We start from the raw sequence: 18,312 nt of genomic DNA, 5'->3' as shown, positions 1-18,312 counted from the left end.
CCTTGGTTTAAGATCAACCAGCCTTTTGGTTTAGTTGCAATTAATTAGGTAGCTGCAATGATGATTTATGCATGGTTGTGGTCATGAAGGTGAATTTTGCTAACTTTCTTAAATTTTCATGTTTACTTATTGCTTGCTAGCAGATACATAGCTTTGTCGATGAGTCACTGTCCCTGGAGTTATTTAAAAGACATGTAGATGTGGCATTTAGGGACATGGTTTAGTGGTGAACTCGGCAGTGCTGAGTTAACGGTTGGACTTGATGATCTTAAAGGTCTTTTCCAACCTAAATGATTCCATGGTTTCGTTAATAAACAGCTAGAACATTTGGAATCTTGTACCTAGTTGCAACTTAGGCTAACATAGCTAATCTTTTAAATAAGAAGCTGAATTGAAAGTAAAATGCTTAGATAACATTTTAAATTAAGGCATGAATAGAAGTAGCATTGGTAAAAGTTGACCATTGAGTATACATTGTGAAATTCTAGAAGGTCTGCTCTCAGTGTCTAAAAGTAATGGTGCAATTTATTCTTTTTTTCCCTTGAGTGCAGGGTTTAGTGGTTGGGTTGGGCTGCAGCAGTAACTACCCACACTTGTTACAAGAATACTCATAGATTACCATTTAATTATTCTTTTTTAGTGAAGTCTGCTGGAGAGAGAGATCACAGGATATATAATGAGACAGGGAGAAAAGCAAAGAAAATATGGAAATAAGTTGTGGTTTATTTCACTATGTGCTGATGAATTTGTAAATGACAGGCTTAATTCCTCTGCTGTCAGTACATGCTGTTAATATAAATACAGCAAAGTTTCCTGTCTGGTTCACAGCAAGTAATAGGTCAGTCAGGAGTGTATCCTAGAAATCAGTGTGCCACAAGCCTCTGTTCTGGAAGGGGGTGTTTGAAGGGCAAAGGAGACTCCATGGAGATTTCTTTTCTGGGCCAGGTGTACAAGTGCATGCACATGAAATCAGGTCATTCTGGCAAGTAGGACTGATTAGCAACAGACCTCCAACTTTAGCATAAAAATTCAGGTGGTGATGGAGATCTGTGAAGCCCTGCTGTATTTAAAACGGAGCATCATTTGAGACCCAGCAGTGTCTCTGAAATGTGGTGCTCTTGCTTCAACTCTGGATTTCCTGTAGGTGTTACTGAATTTTTTTTTTTTTTGGCGGGGGGGAGTGGAGCATTTAAAGACACTTCTGCACAGACATTAGTTACTAAGCTTTGTAAGGCAACCCTGAGTCATTCTTCAGGGCTGATGAACTTCAGTAAAATTAAAAAAAAAAAATAGAAAAAGGTTGGAAGAGATGGGTATTTAGAAATATACAAGTAAAATTGGGATCCTGTACTTAGTACTCCAAATAACAGAGTACGTAACAGGAAATAATGGGGTTCCACATGGACCCTTGCAGATTTCTGGGAGTGTACGTGGAAATAACTGGAGCCTTACAAATCACCGTGGCATATTAAAGGGGGAGCTACTTTGAATGGGTAGGAGCTAGTCCCATGTGACGCCTGTTTCCCAATGAGAGCAAACTGATATCTTTAGCAAATTCCTTTGTGGAATACTTGTAACAACTGTTCCAAGACCCCAAGTGCTTTCTGCTGTATTGATGATGAATGCTCCTCTTATCAGGAATTGCACAGAAAGGTTTGTTCAGTAAATGTGAAAATTGTAGCAAAACATGCCTGACTGCTTTCATGCATCTACAATGCAGGATATCATCATGTCTACATTGAAGTCATTGGGGTATTTGTATTTGGAAACGGTAAGAGACAGCAATTACACTTGTACATGAGAGCTGATGGTAAGGAGAGAGGTATAGGTAATGACTTGTATGCTATATTTGAGTGTTAAGTATTGTAAATCTTGCCTTATCAAACATGGTGTCTCTTCAGATATTGAGAAGATGGATTTTAGAAAAACTGAAAAGGAATCTGGTAGAAAGCAGTGAAGAAAAAGAGAAAAAAGAAAATGAAACAGCATTAGCAACTCCCTCATTTTTTTTTTTTAATCCAGTGCAATGTATGATAGCTATTCTTTCTGGTGTGCTTCTTAGTTTCAAGATGAAGCTGAGACTGATGGTGATGTCCACAGCTCAAGAGTCACTGCACTCCCAGAACTGAGGCGGTATAACAGGTAGTATGTTAACACAGAGGGAATTTAGTATTACATCATTTTTATGTAGCCTTCTACCTAAGGGTTTACCATACTTACTAATGATCTTGAATAATTTCTTCCACTTATTTGTAAAATACAATTTCTTTCACTTTCACCTTGAAATTGTTAATGGGGTTTTTCAAAGCAGTACTTTCTTCAAAAGAAGCATTTTAGTTTCTGTGTTGATTTATTAAACTTCTCATACAAACCAGTGTACTTTCTGGTCTTACTCTGTCTCCAAATTCATAGTCATATTGCCAAAACAATCTTTCCATTTCCAAGCCATAATTAAAACAAATAATGGTCTAGTGGTGCTTAACACATGGGGTAATATTTTTGTTTCTGTGTTCATGTATTAAACTTATGCATGAGACAGTTCTAGGAAATCTTTCAGTAAGAGGAGGCTTCTTATTTAAACCACTTAATGGTGGAAGACAAAAGAGGAAAGGGTGATTACTTTGTATATCTCTGTTTAATAAGATGATGTATTTCTGAAGTTGGTGGAAGGAAAGCCTGCTCCATGTGCCTGGGATAAGACCATGCACACACTCCAAGAACACCTTCATGTGTTTTGAGACAGGGAAACAGCAAACTTGTCTGGGATTGATAATAGTGATGATGGAGAGAAATGCTTGACATTTCAAAGAGTATAAGGCTGTTTATGCTGGAGTTTTATTCGGAAGAAAGTTCACTCTTGAAGCAAATTACCCCACTGTTCCTGTTTGTTTTGCTCATCTTGTTGTTCTCCAGAGTGGTTTTGGTATGTGCTAACCAGGCTTCCTCCAAAAGAAACTGAATAATTTCAGTCATTTTGTGCACCAATGTGCCCTAATCCTCACTAAGGCTGTGGAGGTTTGATCAGTTACTGAGTCATTTTTTGGCAGCTTTGAACCTCCTGTGGTAGGGTCTGGTTCTCCTGTGGTAGGGTAGGAAGTTGGAGTAAATATGGCCTACAATAAAATTAAAAAAAAAAAAACAACTAAAACTCCTGGGCATCACATAATATGGGTGAAAAGATCTGAGCAGCAACTATGTTTTGATCTGTTTCAGTTGTGCCAAAATGTAAATGCAAAGATAGCCTGATGCCATTTATTGTGGGTTTGTTTTTTTAAAGTAACATCAGACTGGTGATGATTAACTGTCAGTTAATCAGTGTTTTAACCTTGTCAATGGTTTGGAGGTGGTAATGTTTTTAAATCTATCTCTGTGACAGTTTGTATTTTGGGTAGAACTTGACAGGCCTTTAGATAAGTGCTGCATTCATTAAGTGAGGTACCAAAAGGTCCGTTCTGAATGTTCTTGCCTATGGTTTTGATCTGAGTGGTTTTCAGGGGCATGGGGACAGGGCAGAAGATACATGTTTGGAATGTAGGGTGCTGTAGGGATTCACAGGTTGTGCCGAGACCATGATTATAGCTTAAAAGACAGCGTAAATATTTGAATCATGATATAAAATAACAAAGAGCCCTATCCCCCTTAACAAATATTTTCCTTAATTCAGTAAAAATCCACTGTGGTATGTGTTCTCTTTTCTTGTGGACAGGAGGACATTAGTTTCTTAGTGTTAAAACTACTTCTTTGGTGATCTGTGCTAAATGTTGTATTTTGTGCACATATTGAAATTTGAAATTGATCTTTTTGGCAAAAAAAAAAGGAAAGAAAATGATGGGAAGGGCAGATTCTTCATATAATTTTCAGTTATTCAGCTTCATCCTTTTAAACTCCTCGTTATACCACACTGTTCCTTCCCCCCCCACTGTATGTCTTTTTTTCCCAAAGTATTTGAGATTTCCTTGTATTTCTAAAATGAAACATTTTTGTCAGCTTAAAGTGGCAAAAATTATAATGAATCTCAAAGCTGCACCAAGTGTTTAGGACCAGTTGGCTGCACAATCATTATTCTTGGAGGAAGTTAGTCTTCTTTCTAACCCTGGGAAGTGCTAGGGAGACTGTAGCCAGGTTCAACCCTTGGAGCAATAAATGAAGGCCACATACCATTTTAGGCATGAGTGTGAGTGGCTAGAAAGACAGTATGGTGTTTATTGGGAAAAGAAGTTAGACAACGACAATTGGTTTAAACAGTTGCACATATTCAGTGCATTAGTTTTCATCACCATTATTTACAGCAGGTTGCTATAAAAGCAATTTTGAAATGTGTTTTGAAGTTCAGTTCATAGCAGTTCTCCAGGTGGCAGAGATAAAAGGAACTTGTGAATATCACAAGTGGTGGAATCTGCTGGAAACAGGCTCTTCATAACATTTGAAGGCAAGGCAGTATCCTGAATTAGCTCCGGTGTTTTGACTACTAGAGTTTGATCCTGTTGTCTGGCACACTTTGCTGTATTTAAATATGATGAAAGGATGTAATCATGGTTTTACATTTCCTTTAACATTTCTGTGGGATTTAGTAAGGTTTTACTAATTGCCATGTCCTCTGGTTGTAAAACTTTCTTGTTGAGTCCAGCGTTGGCAGCGAGAGGAGTGGGGCAGAGCACATTGCAGGGGCTGTCAGGTGACAGCTGCTGCCTGCCTTGTGCCTCGCTGCTGTGCCCTGCTGCTTTCAGCACTGGCCGCCATCGGGGGGAGATTATGCTGCAGGTATTCGGGGTGATCCAATGGGAATTGCATTGATCTGGTGTTTAACTCTGATCCTTATCAAATGGATTACTTCTAAGGTAGGCCCTTTTTTATTTTGTTTTGACTAACTGGGTTTATAAATAGTCGGAGAGAAAACAAGTTATTAAGAACTTCACGAGTGCTTATTTTTCCTTTTAAAATCTAATCTGTTTTGGAAACACGTTGTTCACAATTTCAGATTGTGTTTCCTAAGTGTTCATACATGATTTTGTAGCTGTTGACTTTTGCTTGCCTTGAAGTGGGAAGGAGTGTAGTTGTAGCAGTGCCAGTTAGGAGACGGGGAATAAAAGGATCTGAAATGGCTTCTGAATGGCAGGAGTTTGCTTACCTCTGCTACTAACAGATCTTAAATTTTATAGCACTTTAAAGCTTTTGTGAAAATAAGGAAAAACAATTTTAAACACAGTGAGAATAATACAAATTAGTGTATTTTGCTTCCTGGACAGGATATCCTTTTTGTATTGTTGATTTCAGAGTTGCGGGAGTGGAAATACCAGTTTTGTTTGCTTATGTGAAATATCTGCTTCGCTTACTTTGTATCCTTTCCATTTGAGATCCCTGTGTTTGGAAAAATGCATGCTAGTGTTAGGATTAGGAGTTCTTACTCTCTCATTCCAAAGAATGTAAGTATCCCCATAATGGATATTTGTGCTAGTAAATATAGGTGAGAGTGATGCCTGGATATGAGACTAGGCTCTTCTCATCATGCATAATCTGGAATTAATTCCAAAAGAAGGAATAAATTTAAGTGTAGGATTATGAAGGAGAGCCAGAATCACTGGAGAAAATGAGGGAAACTGAAAAAAAAAATTCCTGCATTTAATAAAAATTGTTATTATTGATACACGCTTCTAAATTTTTTGTACAATTACCAGGGGAATCAGAACAAGCATGCATTTGAGTTTGTTGTGAAAACAAGTTTTGCTAGGCATCCATGCCTGTACTCTTCAGTCATTGCCAGTAACATGTTTCTAAATTTATTAAAAGCAAAAATGGTCAGGATTAGTTGTTAGCACTTGTGGTGACTTTTGTCACATCAAGAAAAAGACCGGGATACCCAGTGGATGTTCACTTGTGACTGGAGGCAGATTCTAAATGCCAGTTTTACAACCTGTGTACTAGACCAATACATCAGCAGCATTTTACTGGCATATTGTCGAACTGCGGGCTTTCTGGAACTTGACATAAAAAGCTTGTTGAAGGATTATGTCTAAGCCAGTTTGATCAGAGATTGTTTTAAGGTGGGGAAAAATAGGAATTCCAGGTAGCTGACATAATACAGTTAGGCATAAAATCCCCTGCTGTTTATGATTATATTTTTATGTGTGTTAATGGTAGTTTCTTTTAAAAATTAAAATGTTTGTGTTAATCCAGTTACCTATCTTGCTGTTGCCGTTGAGTCTTACTGCTATTTTGATTTAGTTTCTAAAGGCGATACCCCTGTGTGTTACTGTCCTCACTTAAGCCAGTTGCTTATGCTTTTTTCCAACTATTCTTTCTTTCTGATCAGTTGTCAAACTTTCTGTTTTTTATATTTTTGTTAAATCTTGATTTTTTTTTCATGTTGATAAAGCTTTGCTAAGTCTTATGCCATGTGTTATACATCTGAGATATATAAGAAAATAGCTTACAGATGCTTGTTAGATACATGTATCACTAACATCGATAACTATCATTCAAACAATAGCTAAGTTTAAAAATGGTTTCCATGTGTCTTGGGAGATGATTATGTGAAATCACTTTATATAGAAAAAAAATTAAAATTATCACATTTGGATATTAGAAGAAAGTGTGTGGTTCTCATTGCTGATTAAATTTCAAAAAGGCAATATTAACTATATTTTCTTACTGCTGGTTTGATAAACTTTCAAAGTACTGCTTCGAACTCCAGTGAAATATTTAAGTAATAGTAGTACGACCATTTTGCAGTGGCTTATCTGAGTTCAGTATCAATTTAAGTGCTGTTAAAGAACATTTTTCAGTGATACAGTGAGTTAAAAACTTGGTGGTGCCTTTTGGAAAATGGTGGATCTTATGTTAGCATGGAACTTTTAATTACTCAAAATAGGTCTAAGAATTATGATACATGACACTCTTCCTTTTGAGATCTAATACTATTTGGAGAAATAAGGTCTTAACTAGTTTATCATTCTTGAGACATCTAGTTCATAAACTGTCTTATGATGTTAAATGCTTTCCAAGTGTGTATATTTGAGGCAGCATAACCAGTACATTTCAGTTGCCACGATATAACAACTTCTCCACACGTGTTTTCAGAGCAGTTGAGACTGATGCTCTGGTAGCTGAGCAAAGAGCTTGGACTGAAAAGTCAAGTAGGTAAAAATGCCTGCCTGGCTGTGTTGGTCTCTGTCCTCTGTCTTTTCTTTCCCAGCTTCTGAATAAACAACTGAGTAGCAAAATGAGAGTTGTGAAGTCCATCTAAAAGCATGGATGGTTCTTTCTGATGGATGTCACTGAATTTTGAAAGCAAACAGTTCTAGTAGGTTTTGTTACAGAATGAGAGACCAGCAGTTGTGTTTCGCAGTCCAAAAGCTGGCCCTTGCCAAAAAGAAGTGCCTGACAGTAATGCTGGTGCTCTGCTCTCAACGAGATTGGGAAGTTCATGTGATAAAACTGATACATCAATGGAAACATTTCTGTTTGACACAAACAGCAGCAGGTGCTCCGTTTCCAAGTGGTACATGCAAATGCTTGTACTCCCAAGCATCACTGAAGCGGTTTCCCTTTGAAGAGCTATCTGTGCTATTTTGGCACGTTGTTGCCATTGCATGGCCTTTAATAACTTTCTGTACTCTGTGAAAAGATGTTCAGGGAGATCTGACTGAAATCTAAGTTCTGGTAGATATTCCCTTTGCATATTTTTGCAGAATCCTTGTATCAGTGCTGTTTTTAGAGGATTAATGGATCTTCCAATTTAGTGTGAACTTCTTCCATTCACTTTCCACAAATATGTCACAAAAGAGAGGAAAAATAGAAACTTCTTTACTGTATTGCCCTTTGGAAGAATAAATGATACTCTTGTGTGAGACTGAAGTTTAAGGTGAGGCTTTCAAAGTGGAAGTCCAGTATAAACAATCCTTCCCAGTCATCTTTCTGACATCCATCTTCACTGCTGAAGAAAAATGGCCCATCCAGTTCAGATGGCTGTGCTCCTGCCTGGAAAGGAATGGAGCAGTTGAGAACCTCACTTAATTTGAGGAATTTGTTGAATCATTTGGCATCCAGCAGACATTCCCACCAACCTAATTGTCCTTGTGCTTGAAAAGGGAACCTGCCTAAACACAAACACATTAGGGCTGTCTTGTCTTTGAGCACTAGTAATTCTGTCTGCTTGCTGGAGTAGTGCTTATTTGTTTGATATTTGTACAGAGGGTCGGAATTGTTATTAGCAGGTACAAATCTTCAGGTAGACCAAAGAAGTGGCAGAGATTTAGAAATAAAATTTTATGCTAAATGATTTTAAAATATTGACAATAACATGACATTTTGAAGTGCCAGAAGTCAGTCTTAATCCACAAAGATTTCTGATCCAAGGTGTCTGTAGGGTGATTCAGTGTATGCTATGGTCATCTCAACTGTGTAAGTAAGGTATATTTTTAGGGTAAGTATAGTCTTGATGTCTTGTTGTAGGCTACAGATAATGGGCCTTTGATTAGCAATGAGGAAGGTGGCATTTTTTGTCATCAGCAAGGATAAAATCTTGCTGATTAAGTGATTTGAACTGTTGAGTGCTTTACAGTAACTTCAGTTCTTTGAGACACATTTGCCTTCCTGCTTACGAATTTGCTGCCCGTGTCAGTTCATATCTCAGTAGAAGCTGAAGCATTAAAACTGGTCTTTCTGTTCACTGGGGTTAGGTAGTGGAATCTGGGCAGTTCATCTTAAAGGAACATGGGGTACATTAAATTACTTCTTTCTGCATTTTTCTAGAGTAGTGTAGGGGGTAATTTAACAAATGCACTGACAGTGTTATTTGAAGTGGAAAAATAGGTGATACACCACAACCTGCAGTAAATAGCATGCTGCCTATTTGCAGGGTAAGCCAACAAAGCAATCCATGTCTGGACGAGTGCAATATTATTTATTTACTTATGACAAGTTGCTAACAAACCTCTGTACCATTAGCACCACAGTGCTCCCAGCTATCTGTACCTCACTTACTTGCCTGGTCTGAAGATTAAAGGTCAGACCACTCAGCACCCACCAACATCTGTCTGTTGGTAGAACTTGCTAATAAGTGTTTTTCTCTTATCTATTTTATTTAACAAATTTCAATGAATGAAGTATGTTTAAGACCTCAGTCCTTGTAGCAAAATTAGCTGAAATTGTCCTACTTTTTGTGAATTATTGCTAATGAAGTTTCTACAATAAATTGTCTCTATTTTTCCCTAGAAAATCAAACTTTCAAAGGTAATTTTAACAGATTTAATTGTTCAAAGGTTTCTGCAAGACCTTTGACTCCTTGCAGAGCAAAATCAGTTGTTTCTATAAACAACTACTTTGTTTTTAAAAATGTGCTTGTGTTTGATATAACACATGGATGTACTACTTTATATATACTGCTTTATCTAACAAATAGTACTTTATTTCAGGGAACAAGTAATATTTTAAAATAAACATATCAAAAGAGTTTATTTTTCAGTAAATTTTTGTATATTGTTTTCTTTCTTAGGGACTAATGCACTGGTTGTACATGGGTCTTGTAGCTGCATGTGTGCTTAGGTTTCTCCTGTATTAGATTACAGAACTGTACTGGACATGTCCAGAAATCTGTGATAGACAGGTGCAAATTGTAAGTTAGCACTAAATTACATCACTGATTGTGCCTAGTCAGTGATATGAAATGTTCCAGGCTACAGAAAATATATTCAGCTGAGATTTTTCTGAAACTCAAAGGCAGATTTAATGAAAATAAATGAAAATGTTAGTGAGAAATCAGCATCAGTTTCTGGCTGATGAGTTGTATTTCTACCTTTCCCATTGGGACAGGCACACTGCTATGAGAAATGCTGTACAAACATATATTGAGGAATTATTTGCATAGTTTATGATCTTCCAAGGAAATACAGAACAAAAGCTCAGACAACATAAAAGTTCTGTACAAGGAGCTCTTCCTTGTAGTCTTTACAGCAGCTGTTGTTATTGGACCCCATTTGGAGCTAGGTCTTTGGTCACATCTGTAATTTAACATTAGGCTTACTTTTGGAAAAAACTTCTACAACTTTAGGTGTAATGTTTTCTTATTTTGTTTTAGCATGAAAAATATTTTTAAAAAGTGTAATTTATGAGTCTGGAGTCTTAGCACATCACTTGTACCAGTCACAGTGATAGAAGTTATTCCTCTCTAGTCCTTTAAGTTCATTCAGTTTGTTGTATAGATAGATGCATATCAGCAGTTCTGTCTTTTTGCCCTTCCACGTAATTTTTCTTTCCTTCATTTTCTTTCTTTTAAAATTCTTTTCAATAGCCAACATTATTTTTTTCTGTCCTGTTTCCTAACAGTTTGGTTTCTTATCTTTTGAACTTGCACATTTTCAGGCTGTTGTGTGTCTGTGAGGCAGTGGTGTTCATGCTGCACAAATGAAAAAATGGGTGATTGTTCTCGCCAAGGTTGGCTTTTATGTGAAATTCTCAAAGGCATATGATGACGCTTTGTGGCATTGAGGATTTCACTGTCCTCAGTGTAAGAAAGAAGTGTGGTGTACAGGGAAAGGTCATAGGAGTTTCTACTGTGCACCTCCCCCCCCCAGAAAACCCCTAATTTCCTTAAAGAATAAATGTTCTGAACTATCAAAACAGAGGTGTAATTGTGCAGGTGATCCTCTAATCCTAGGGTTAACAAGTAACATTAATGAAGGTCTTAGGAAGGGGCAGAAGCTGGTCAAAGATACAGTAAAGCCAGGATGTGAGGCTGGCTGGGTTGAGCCATGCTTTGCAAACTGTGTGATGCCAGTGTTGTGTAGCAGTGAGAACATTCCTCCAGTTTTCAGCTGTTAGAGGACCTGTTCACCACCTTGTGGGAAACTCACTGGATAGTAACTATCTCAGTAGTGGAATATGTATGCATCATGTGTCTCATGTAGGTAAGAAATACAGCTTATGTAGTAGTATTTCAATGTTGTGCGTGGACAACTCGATGACTCTTCTGAACCTTTATCATCAAATATTAAATACTACTTGTTGGCTTTCTCTAAAATACCTTTGTGTATAATATCTTACCTCAGTGATACCTTACTTTGCCTACAGAAAATGCTGTGTAGAATGGAAGTAGCATGTGGCATCCTTGGGCTGCAGTAGTGGTGTCATTTCAGTTCTTTTATTTCTTTTACCTTTGGAAGATGGAAATACCCCATATGTAAAAGTGTAAATACATAAACCGGGAACTGCAAGTATTTGTTTCGAGTATGGTGTTCTAGAAAGCCATGAGAAGCACTTTTTTGTGTCTGTGTTATCTCGTTCTGTGTCTTTTTTTGTTGTGAGTGACTGAGGAACATTGAAAAGAAATATATAGGGGTATTTTTTCCCACACTCTGATCCTGTTTTTCATAATTTTTCCACTACCAATTCCTGTCCTTCCTTTGTCCCCTCTTAAAACAAAATCAGTAGGTGTATATACTTGAAAGATGCATTATGCATGAAAGGCACAAAATTTCTAAAATTAGTTTTAAGAGTTAAAATGGAAATGGTTTATTAATACTTTTTTTTCATTTCGATTTTAAAATTATTCAGTTCTAACTTAAAATACACTCTTTTTTTCCAGAGGCGTGGAGCAATTTCCTATGACAGCTCTGACCAGACTGCGTTGTACATTCGTATGCTAGGTAAGCATACCAGTTTCTATATTGCAAGTTCCAACATTTATGATTGATTTAAATAATAACTTTCTTATATCTCTGTTGAATTCATAAACTTCTCATTCTCTTTCTCCTGGATAATCTTTTGTTTAGAATCTCTGGAAGATTTTGTGTTCTTTTGTGTTGACTTGGGTTTTTTGGTTGTTTGCCTTTTTTCTTTTCTTTTTTTCTGAGTTAGACATTGTGTAGGATGTCTTACTCCTATATTAAAAAAAAGGAAAACTTCTTATAATTAACCTAATGTGTTTGGTAGAGTAAAGTTTTTAAGTGACTCATGATCTTTCTTTCTGTGTTGGAATTTGCCACCTCTGCGTGGTATCCTTCTAGTTAAAACTGTAGCTTAGCAAACACTTGTTTGAGAGTAACCACACACTTAAAAACTTCAATACTGAGGCTATGAAATGCAGAAGGTGTTCTTGAAATAATGATATGATTTTAAACAGTATTTTTCTCATTAATCCTAGAAGGTGACTTGAGAAGGGAATGGACATGTGACAGGGGCAAGTAGTTCAGTGAATTTACTGAGGAGTGCTTCAAGAGTAGCAAGCAGATAAAGGGTAAAGCTGAATTCAAAGGAAAGAATGGTATTGGGAGGGGAAAGCATCCAGGAGAGACCCTCTGTGAGAGTGAGTGCACAGAAGGAGTTGAGGTCACTTGTTGAGAGGAGAAAGATGCAAAGCTCTTGCAGATCTGGCTGCTAGATTCAATATTTCCCGCACCTCTTCTGGAGGCTGCTGGTGGTGCAGATGGCATGGGGACTGTGTATGTGCACTAAGTCTGTTTCACTGCTAAACGATGCCACTTAATTTAAGCCATCTTGAGCTACGAGTTTGTGTTGAAATGGACTATGAATGCTTGCATGATGTCTCGCACAGCTCAGCGAACACCAACAGCTACTCATTACAAATTCTTAACCATCTCCAACTAAATCAGCCAGAACATGTCTTTTTATGCCCTGAGTCTTTTCAGTTTAGTCGTATGTGTTAAAGTCCCCAGAAATTCATAACTGCATTGTCTATGAATTTAAAGTTGCAAGCTATATGCATGTGTGTATATGAATTTATAGTCCTAACTTACATATGCAGGAATATATGGTCATACATACATATAAATCAAATTTTGACTTAGCAACTTCATTTTTTTTTTTCAATTATTTTGACTTTTTATATTTGTGGAGTTGTTAATACTGGAGCACTGACTGTCTACTGAAGGAGGTTTTTATCAGAGAATTTAATTACTTTGGGGATTTCCTAAGAGGAGAACAGAAGATGCTGGCTTCTAAATGTTTATTGAAAAAGCTGCTGGGGTTTTTTTGTTGTTGGAAATAGGTTTATTTTGTTTTTAAAAGTTAAAATGAAGTGGTTAGGCCCATCATTTCTGCAGAAGGATTTGTGATAATGCTCAAGTAATTCTAGACGGAAGCAAAGCATGACTTCCTGTAGTTTTTGGTATATACATCTGAATGGAGAGAAAAATCTAATTTATCTTGAGAATCTTCCATTATTCTCATAGGTAGAACTGGAAAATATTCAGAACATGATGTTAAGCAAATTAATTTTTCACTTGTTCTCTCATTGGAATTAATTATTACATGATGAGATTGGTGCTTGTTATGAATAGCATAACTCTTGCTGGCATAATTTATTCGTGCTGTTCTGCTATGGAGAAGCAGTAAATCTTCTAACTTAGGTGGGGGAGGAGGGTACCAACAAGCAAACAGAAAATTGCTCACGGGATGTTTGAATCATTATGTGATGAATTTGTATTATTTTCTCACTCAATAGAGATCATGTGGTTTTCCCAAATGTTATGCACACTATGCTGTACAAGTTAGTGACTATTTTCATATTTATTACTTTTGTACTTGTAAATGGACTGTAAAAAAGACCAGCCTGAAAGCTGAACAGTTGGAATCATCGGTATGTAGAAACATTCATATCGGAGCAGATTCAAGGGTTAATATATTCCATTAGAATTTTTTGCAAGAAATGTGAAGTATTGTATTTTCTTCAGTATTGTGAGAATTTTGTTTTTTATTTATCTTAGTACTCTTGAGCAGAATAAGCTATAAGGAATCCTCAGCTGTAGCTTAATGGTAAGTTAGGCACAGTCATGAGAGGATTTGCCATTTACTTGGTTGGTTTTATTCAATACAGACTGTATCTACTAATAAAATGGACCTTGAGAAGGTCTTTATCTTAGCAGACCAAAAATGTAAGGCTAGGGGTTATCTACAATAACTCCTTACGCCTTTGTTTAGTTGTGCTGGCCGTAAAGTTGCTTCATTCAGGCTGTTCCAATGGTAATCCAATGGAAATTCATTTACACCGACTAAATAGGAATTCATGTGGTTTAGCAATGTGTTCAAGTTCAATTTAAAAGATCATATTTTAGGGGTATGCAAAATAAAAAACTAACTCCTGACTGCCTTCATCAGTGTGTCGATATAAACAAGCAGTGTTGACTCATCTGTCATACCCCATTCCCAAAATATACACTAAGCCACTCCCAAGTGGCTTATTTACTATTTTGAAATATAGATACAGATGCAGCATTGTAGAATTTTTCTTTTAAGACCTTGGTGTACTAATACATCTGCATCACCTCAGCCACTTTTTGCTGCAACTATGAGGAATTCTCAAAATACCTTGTAAGTGCTTCTGTGTAATCTTGATACTTTCTTGATTTTCCTCTTATTTGCTTTTCTGGTTTCTTTCTCTTGTTGTTTTATATTGACTGAAAGTTCTTCTACTGTGCATGGGGTAGAAAGTGTGGGGCACTGACTGCTTGTATTGGTGAGCATGCACCTCTCAACTACCACTGGAGCATTTTTACCCTCCTTTAGAGGTCTTGATCTCTTCAAATAGGCATAATTAGAGGGAAGCTACTGTGTAATGCAGGTGCACGCTCTTTTCTGGTAGTGGTATTTATATTGTATTCTGTTTGCTTTAATTCTGGCACATTCAGCTGACCTGTCATCTGTTTCTCCAACAAATTTAATAGGAATTTTAATCTGTGAAGTTAGTAATTCTGTCTGAAAATCCTACTCTTCACAACTTCATGGCTTTGATTTGAGTGCTTTACCTTGAGGTGGCTGCCGTAATTTCTGCTCCCAGCTGTCCTCCATGATCTCTGAGGTTCCTGCCCCTGCTCCGGATGGCCTCAGCTCTCCAAGCAGCTGCTGCATTGTTACTGTGCCACACTGCAGCGTTAGGTTAGCACCAAGTATGTGCTGTGTAACCCTAACGCCCAGGGATGTCAGCTGTGGCATTTCAGCTGCCTCGTAAGTATCGGAGCTGTCCTTGTGTGAGCAGGAATCTGAGAGAGGGGCAGGAACTAAACAATCTGTTTCAAGGTAAGTTTTGTTACAGCCCGAATTTATTTTCAGTTTTCAGTTGTAGCTGCAAACCTCCTTCTTACATTCCTTCTTTCTTGATTTATTTAGTCTTCAATTATATTTCTGCCAGTATGATCTTTGCCTTAAAAATGCAAGCAATCCTGATCATGTAGGACTATTCTGGAAAAAAGTGTAGCTAGATACTCAGCCGTCAGATATCGTATCATTTTTGTGCACAAAATAAGACTTTTAAAAGAAGGCTTCACAGTTTTTAAATCTTTCTCTTGATTCTTTGGAATCACCAAAACCCTCAAAGAGGGAATAAATTGTTCCTGGAAGTCCAGTATCATTAAGATGCTGGACTTGAATGTGTTCCTTTAAGGTAACACAGGAGTCTTTCCCATGTGGCTAAAAATGGCTAAAGAAGAGACACTTCAGATAAAAACTGTCAGTCAGCTTGCTGCCACTTCTGTGCCTTCCCCCATGGAAATTCACCTATAAATCACTGTGTGATCACTGTGTGATCTGATGGTTTGAAAAGATTTTGTAAGCATTTTGATGTTTGTAGAAGTCTAAATAAGTGAAAATTATTCATAAGTTCTTTTGATTTAGGTGTTGGATTTTTATTTGTCTTTCAGCTACCATAATAATGATTGGCTCTGAGGTTGGACTTCTGTTGCTGTTTGAAGGAATTATGTAACAGTGTCCTTTTGTTTGATAAAAGTAATCTCAAATCTGAGATATCTTGTGCCTTTTTGTAAAGTTCCCTGTGAAGATAAACATGTCTCTTCCTTAAAATTGAATTCTGCATAATTTCAGCGTCACAGGGTTGCAAAACACTTGTGCAGGATTTCCCAAGCAAATTGATGTGAACATGTTATGTTGTGCGAAAGTACAGTGAAGTGGGTGCATTTGGGATCCATTAATCTTCTGTAGATTACATTAGCCAAAGAGTGAATGCATAACAATGATCCAGTATTTCTGGATGTTTTGGAACTAACTATACATATGCACTGGAGATTAGTTTCAGTGTGCTAATAGCCCATTGCTTCATAATGTGCAGCCAGTTATTCCTTTTTCTGCTTCTGTATATTTAGAAACTTCACATAGATGTATGGTATCATCATATTCCATTTGTACCAATATTTTTCAAGCACATTTATTGTCTGAAATCTTGAAAAATGAAGCAGTTCTGTACCATGATAATGGAGACAGCTCTTCTGCCTTTGTTCTGGCACGAGAGAATTTTCTATTTTGTTTGCGGTAATAAATTCCAGTCCTGTAGAAGGGATATATTTTTCCAGAATAAATACAATTGTATTCTAAAAAATGAATCCATTGTTGAGATATTAGTTTTTTTAAAAATAGCTTCTTCTGCCATGATTAGGGAGAGAGAATTTTGTTTAATAACTGTGTAATGAAAATATTTAGCTTTCCTTGCAGGGAATTTCTCATGTTATATGTATGCAAGTAAATACACTCATTTTAGCTTTGTCTTATTACAGTTGCTTTTTCCTTAGTTTTTAATGTGCATTTTTAGTATACAATACCTTCTTTGGCTAAATATTTCTGTAAATAGATGTTCTAATAATTCCTGTTTAAAGCAATGTAGTTAGTTGCACTTCTTCATTTCACTTACAGACAGTTTTTCTTGTTTTCCTCCCTAAAATCCACAACATCACAGGCATTTCAAGGCTAACAGGGATAGTATAATTCTGTCCATGCTGTTAGACAAGGGTACTAATAAATGAAAAAGAACAAAGCAGAGAGAGTTTTTCTGGACATCATTTATCAGATGAACCTGCTTATTTTGTTATTTGCAGGATTCCATGTTGGTCTTCAGGTATTTTTCTGTGAACTTTTCCTATTTTTGACACTTGGAACAAATTGTTGGCCAAAACCTAGTTATACATGGGCTTAAACTATTTTTTAATTCATAATGTGTTTTATAAATTCTAAAGGTAAAGAACTGCATTGAAAACTAAAAATAAATCACAAAAGCTGTATCACCTTTTCTGTAAAAAATGAGCTCCACTAAAAAACCTCTTTTATTTTTCTTTTAATTTAGCTGGTGAACTCATTCACACAGCTGTAGCTATGCCTGATTACCCAGATAAATATGAGTGAAAGGTAATGAAAGTTGAATTTTCCTCCCTGTAAACTGTTATTCTCATATACAGCTACTAATACATTCGCCTCCTCTCTTTCAAAGTTTCCTCTCTTTTTCATTTTTATTAATTTATTTTTTAAAATAAAATTCACTAGTTGCTTGTGCCTAACAGAAGAGTTCTACAATTTGCTGCCTCTGTATTGCCTGGAAGGAGACAAGTCTCTTGCACTCTGCTCAAATGAATGCTTGAAGCCTTTTTAAGGAATCTATTGTAAGTGGTCTGAAAAATAATACTTGCAGATAGTAATTGGGTTGCTTTCCCTTGCAGCTCAGCTAAGGTTTTCAGTTTAAAAAAAGAAAAGGATTAGTAACTGAAAGGCACACGTATTTAGTATGTTTTTACTGATATGTAAACTTTAGGGGAGCCCTAGCCTATCTACCCTTTTGTGGTCTTTCCAGCATGCCTCACAAGATAACGTTCATGTAAAGTGCGTCACTGTAGATGTGTCAGTGTTTATAGATATGTATCTCTAGAAAGATACCTCTTAAGTATTAAAACCATATTACTTTTGTAATGTATGAGTCAGTATCTGTAGCTATTTTCTGACAAGTTGCCTGCTTCAACATTACAGATTAGCAGGTTGGAAAAGAAAGAAAGGAAAAAAATGCTCTCAAGATGTCTATGACTTGATGAAAATTAAATAGCTATATTTTTATTTGGTTCTTATAAACTCATAGTTCTTTCTGTTAATTATTTTGGTTTCATATGAAAAGCACTGTATTTGAAGTGAGGAGAAAATGACACTTGAAGGATATTCATAATTAGAAAACACAACATTTGTACATCTTAAATTAATCTTTGTTAGGGTTTGAGGAGGGAAACACTCTTGCATTTGATCCTCGAAGATTTCTCCAAATTTGTAATTGCAAAAGGTTTTTAAGTGGAAGCTTTTAATCCAGGTGAACTGCTTATATTAATATCTACAAATATCTAACAAAAGAATACTGATCAGCTTTCAGTTGGTAAAATGCATAAGTAGAAGTCAACTAGCATGCTAAAAGACTCAGGTTGAAGCTAATTACAGTGCAAAATAGTTTGATAAAATTTTAATACTGAGTTTTGGTATTTTAATAGGCTCTTGTGTAATATTCAAACAGCTGAGCACAAGTAAGTAAATGCTAGTGGGAAA

The 18,312-nt window shown here is 36.5% G+C and overlaps 1 protein-coding gene and 1 long non-coding RNA gene across 3 annotated transcripts in view; one reads left to right on the top strand and one right to left on the bottom strand.

The window, feature by feature from the left end:
* Window positions 1-18,312, top strand: part of PDE7A (phosphodiesterase 7A) — a 76,523-nt gene that overhangs the window by 28,832 nt on the left and 29,379 nt on the right. Inside the window, exons 2-3 of one of the 2 annotated variants that reach the window (XM_085052938.1) lie at window positions 11,582-11,642; window positions 18,258-18,290. In XM_085052938.1, the coding sequence (XP_084909064.1) occupies window positions 11,582-11,642; window positions 18,258-18,290 (94 nt within the window). The remainder of the gene's footprint in view (window positions 1-11,581; window positions 11,643-18,257; window positions 18,291-18,312) is intronic. The other variant, XM_085052939.1, reaches the window with a different exon arrangement.
* On the bottom strand, window positions 7,784-14,889 carry LOC146442060 (uncharacterized). The gene is made up of 2 exons (XR_014850134.1): window positions 14,760-14,889; window positions 7,784-7,977 (listed from the first exon to the last, which is right to left on the bottom strand). It is a non-coding gene; the product is annotated as an uncharacterized LOC146442060 (long non-coding RNA).

The sequence above is a fragment of the Lichenostomus cassidix genome, chromosome 2 (genome assembly GCF_008360975.1).
Source record: "Lichenostomus cassidix isolate B80296 chromosome 2, HeHo_3.0, whole genome shotgun sequence".
In the NCBI taxonomy this organism is placed as follows: domain Eukaryota; kingdom Metazoa; phylum Chordata; class Aves; order Passeriformes; family Meliphagidae; genus Lichenostomus; species Lichenostomus cassidix.
The sequence above is the reverse complement of the archived record's forward strand: the minus strand, read 5'-3'. Positions and strand labels throughout refer to the sequence as shown.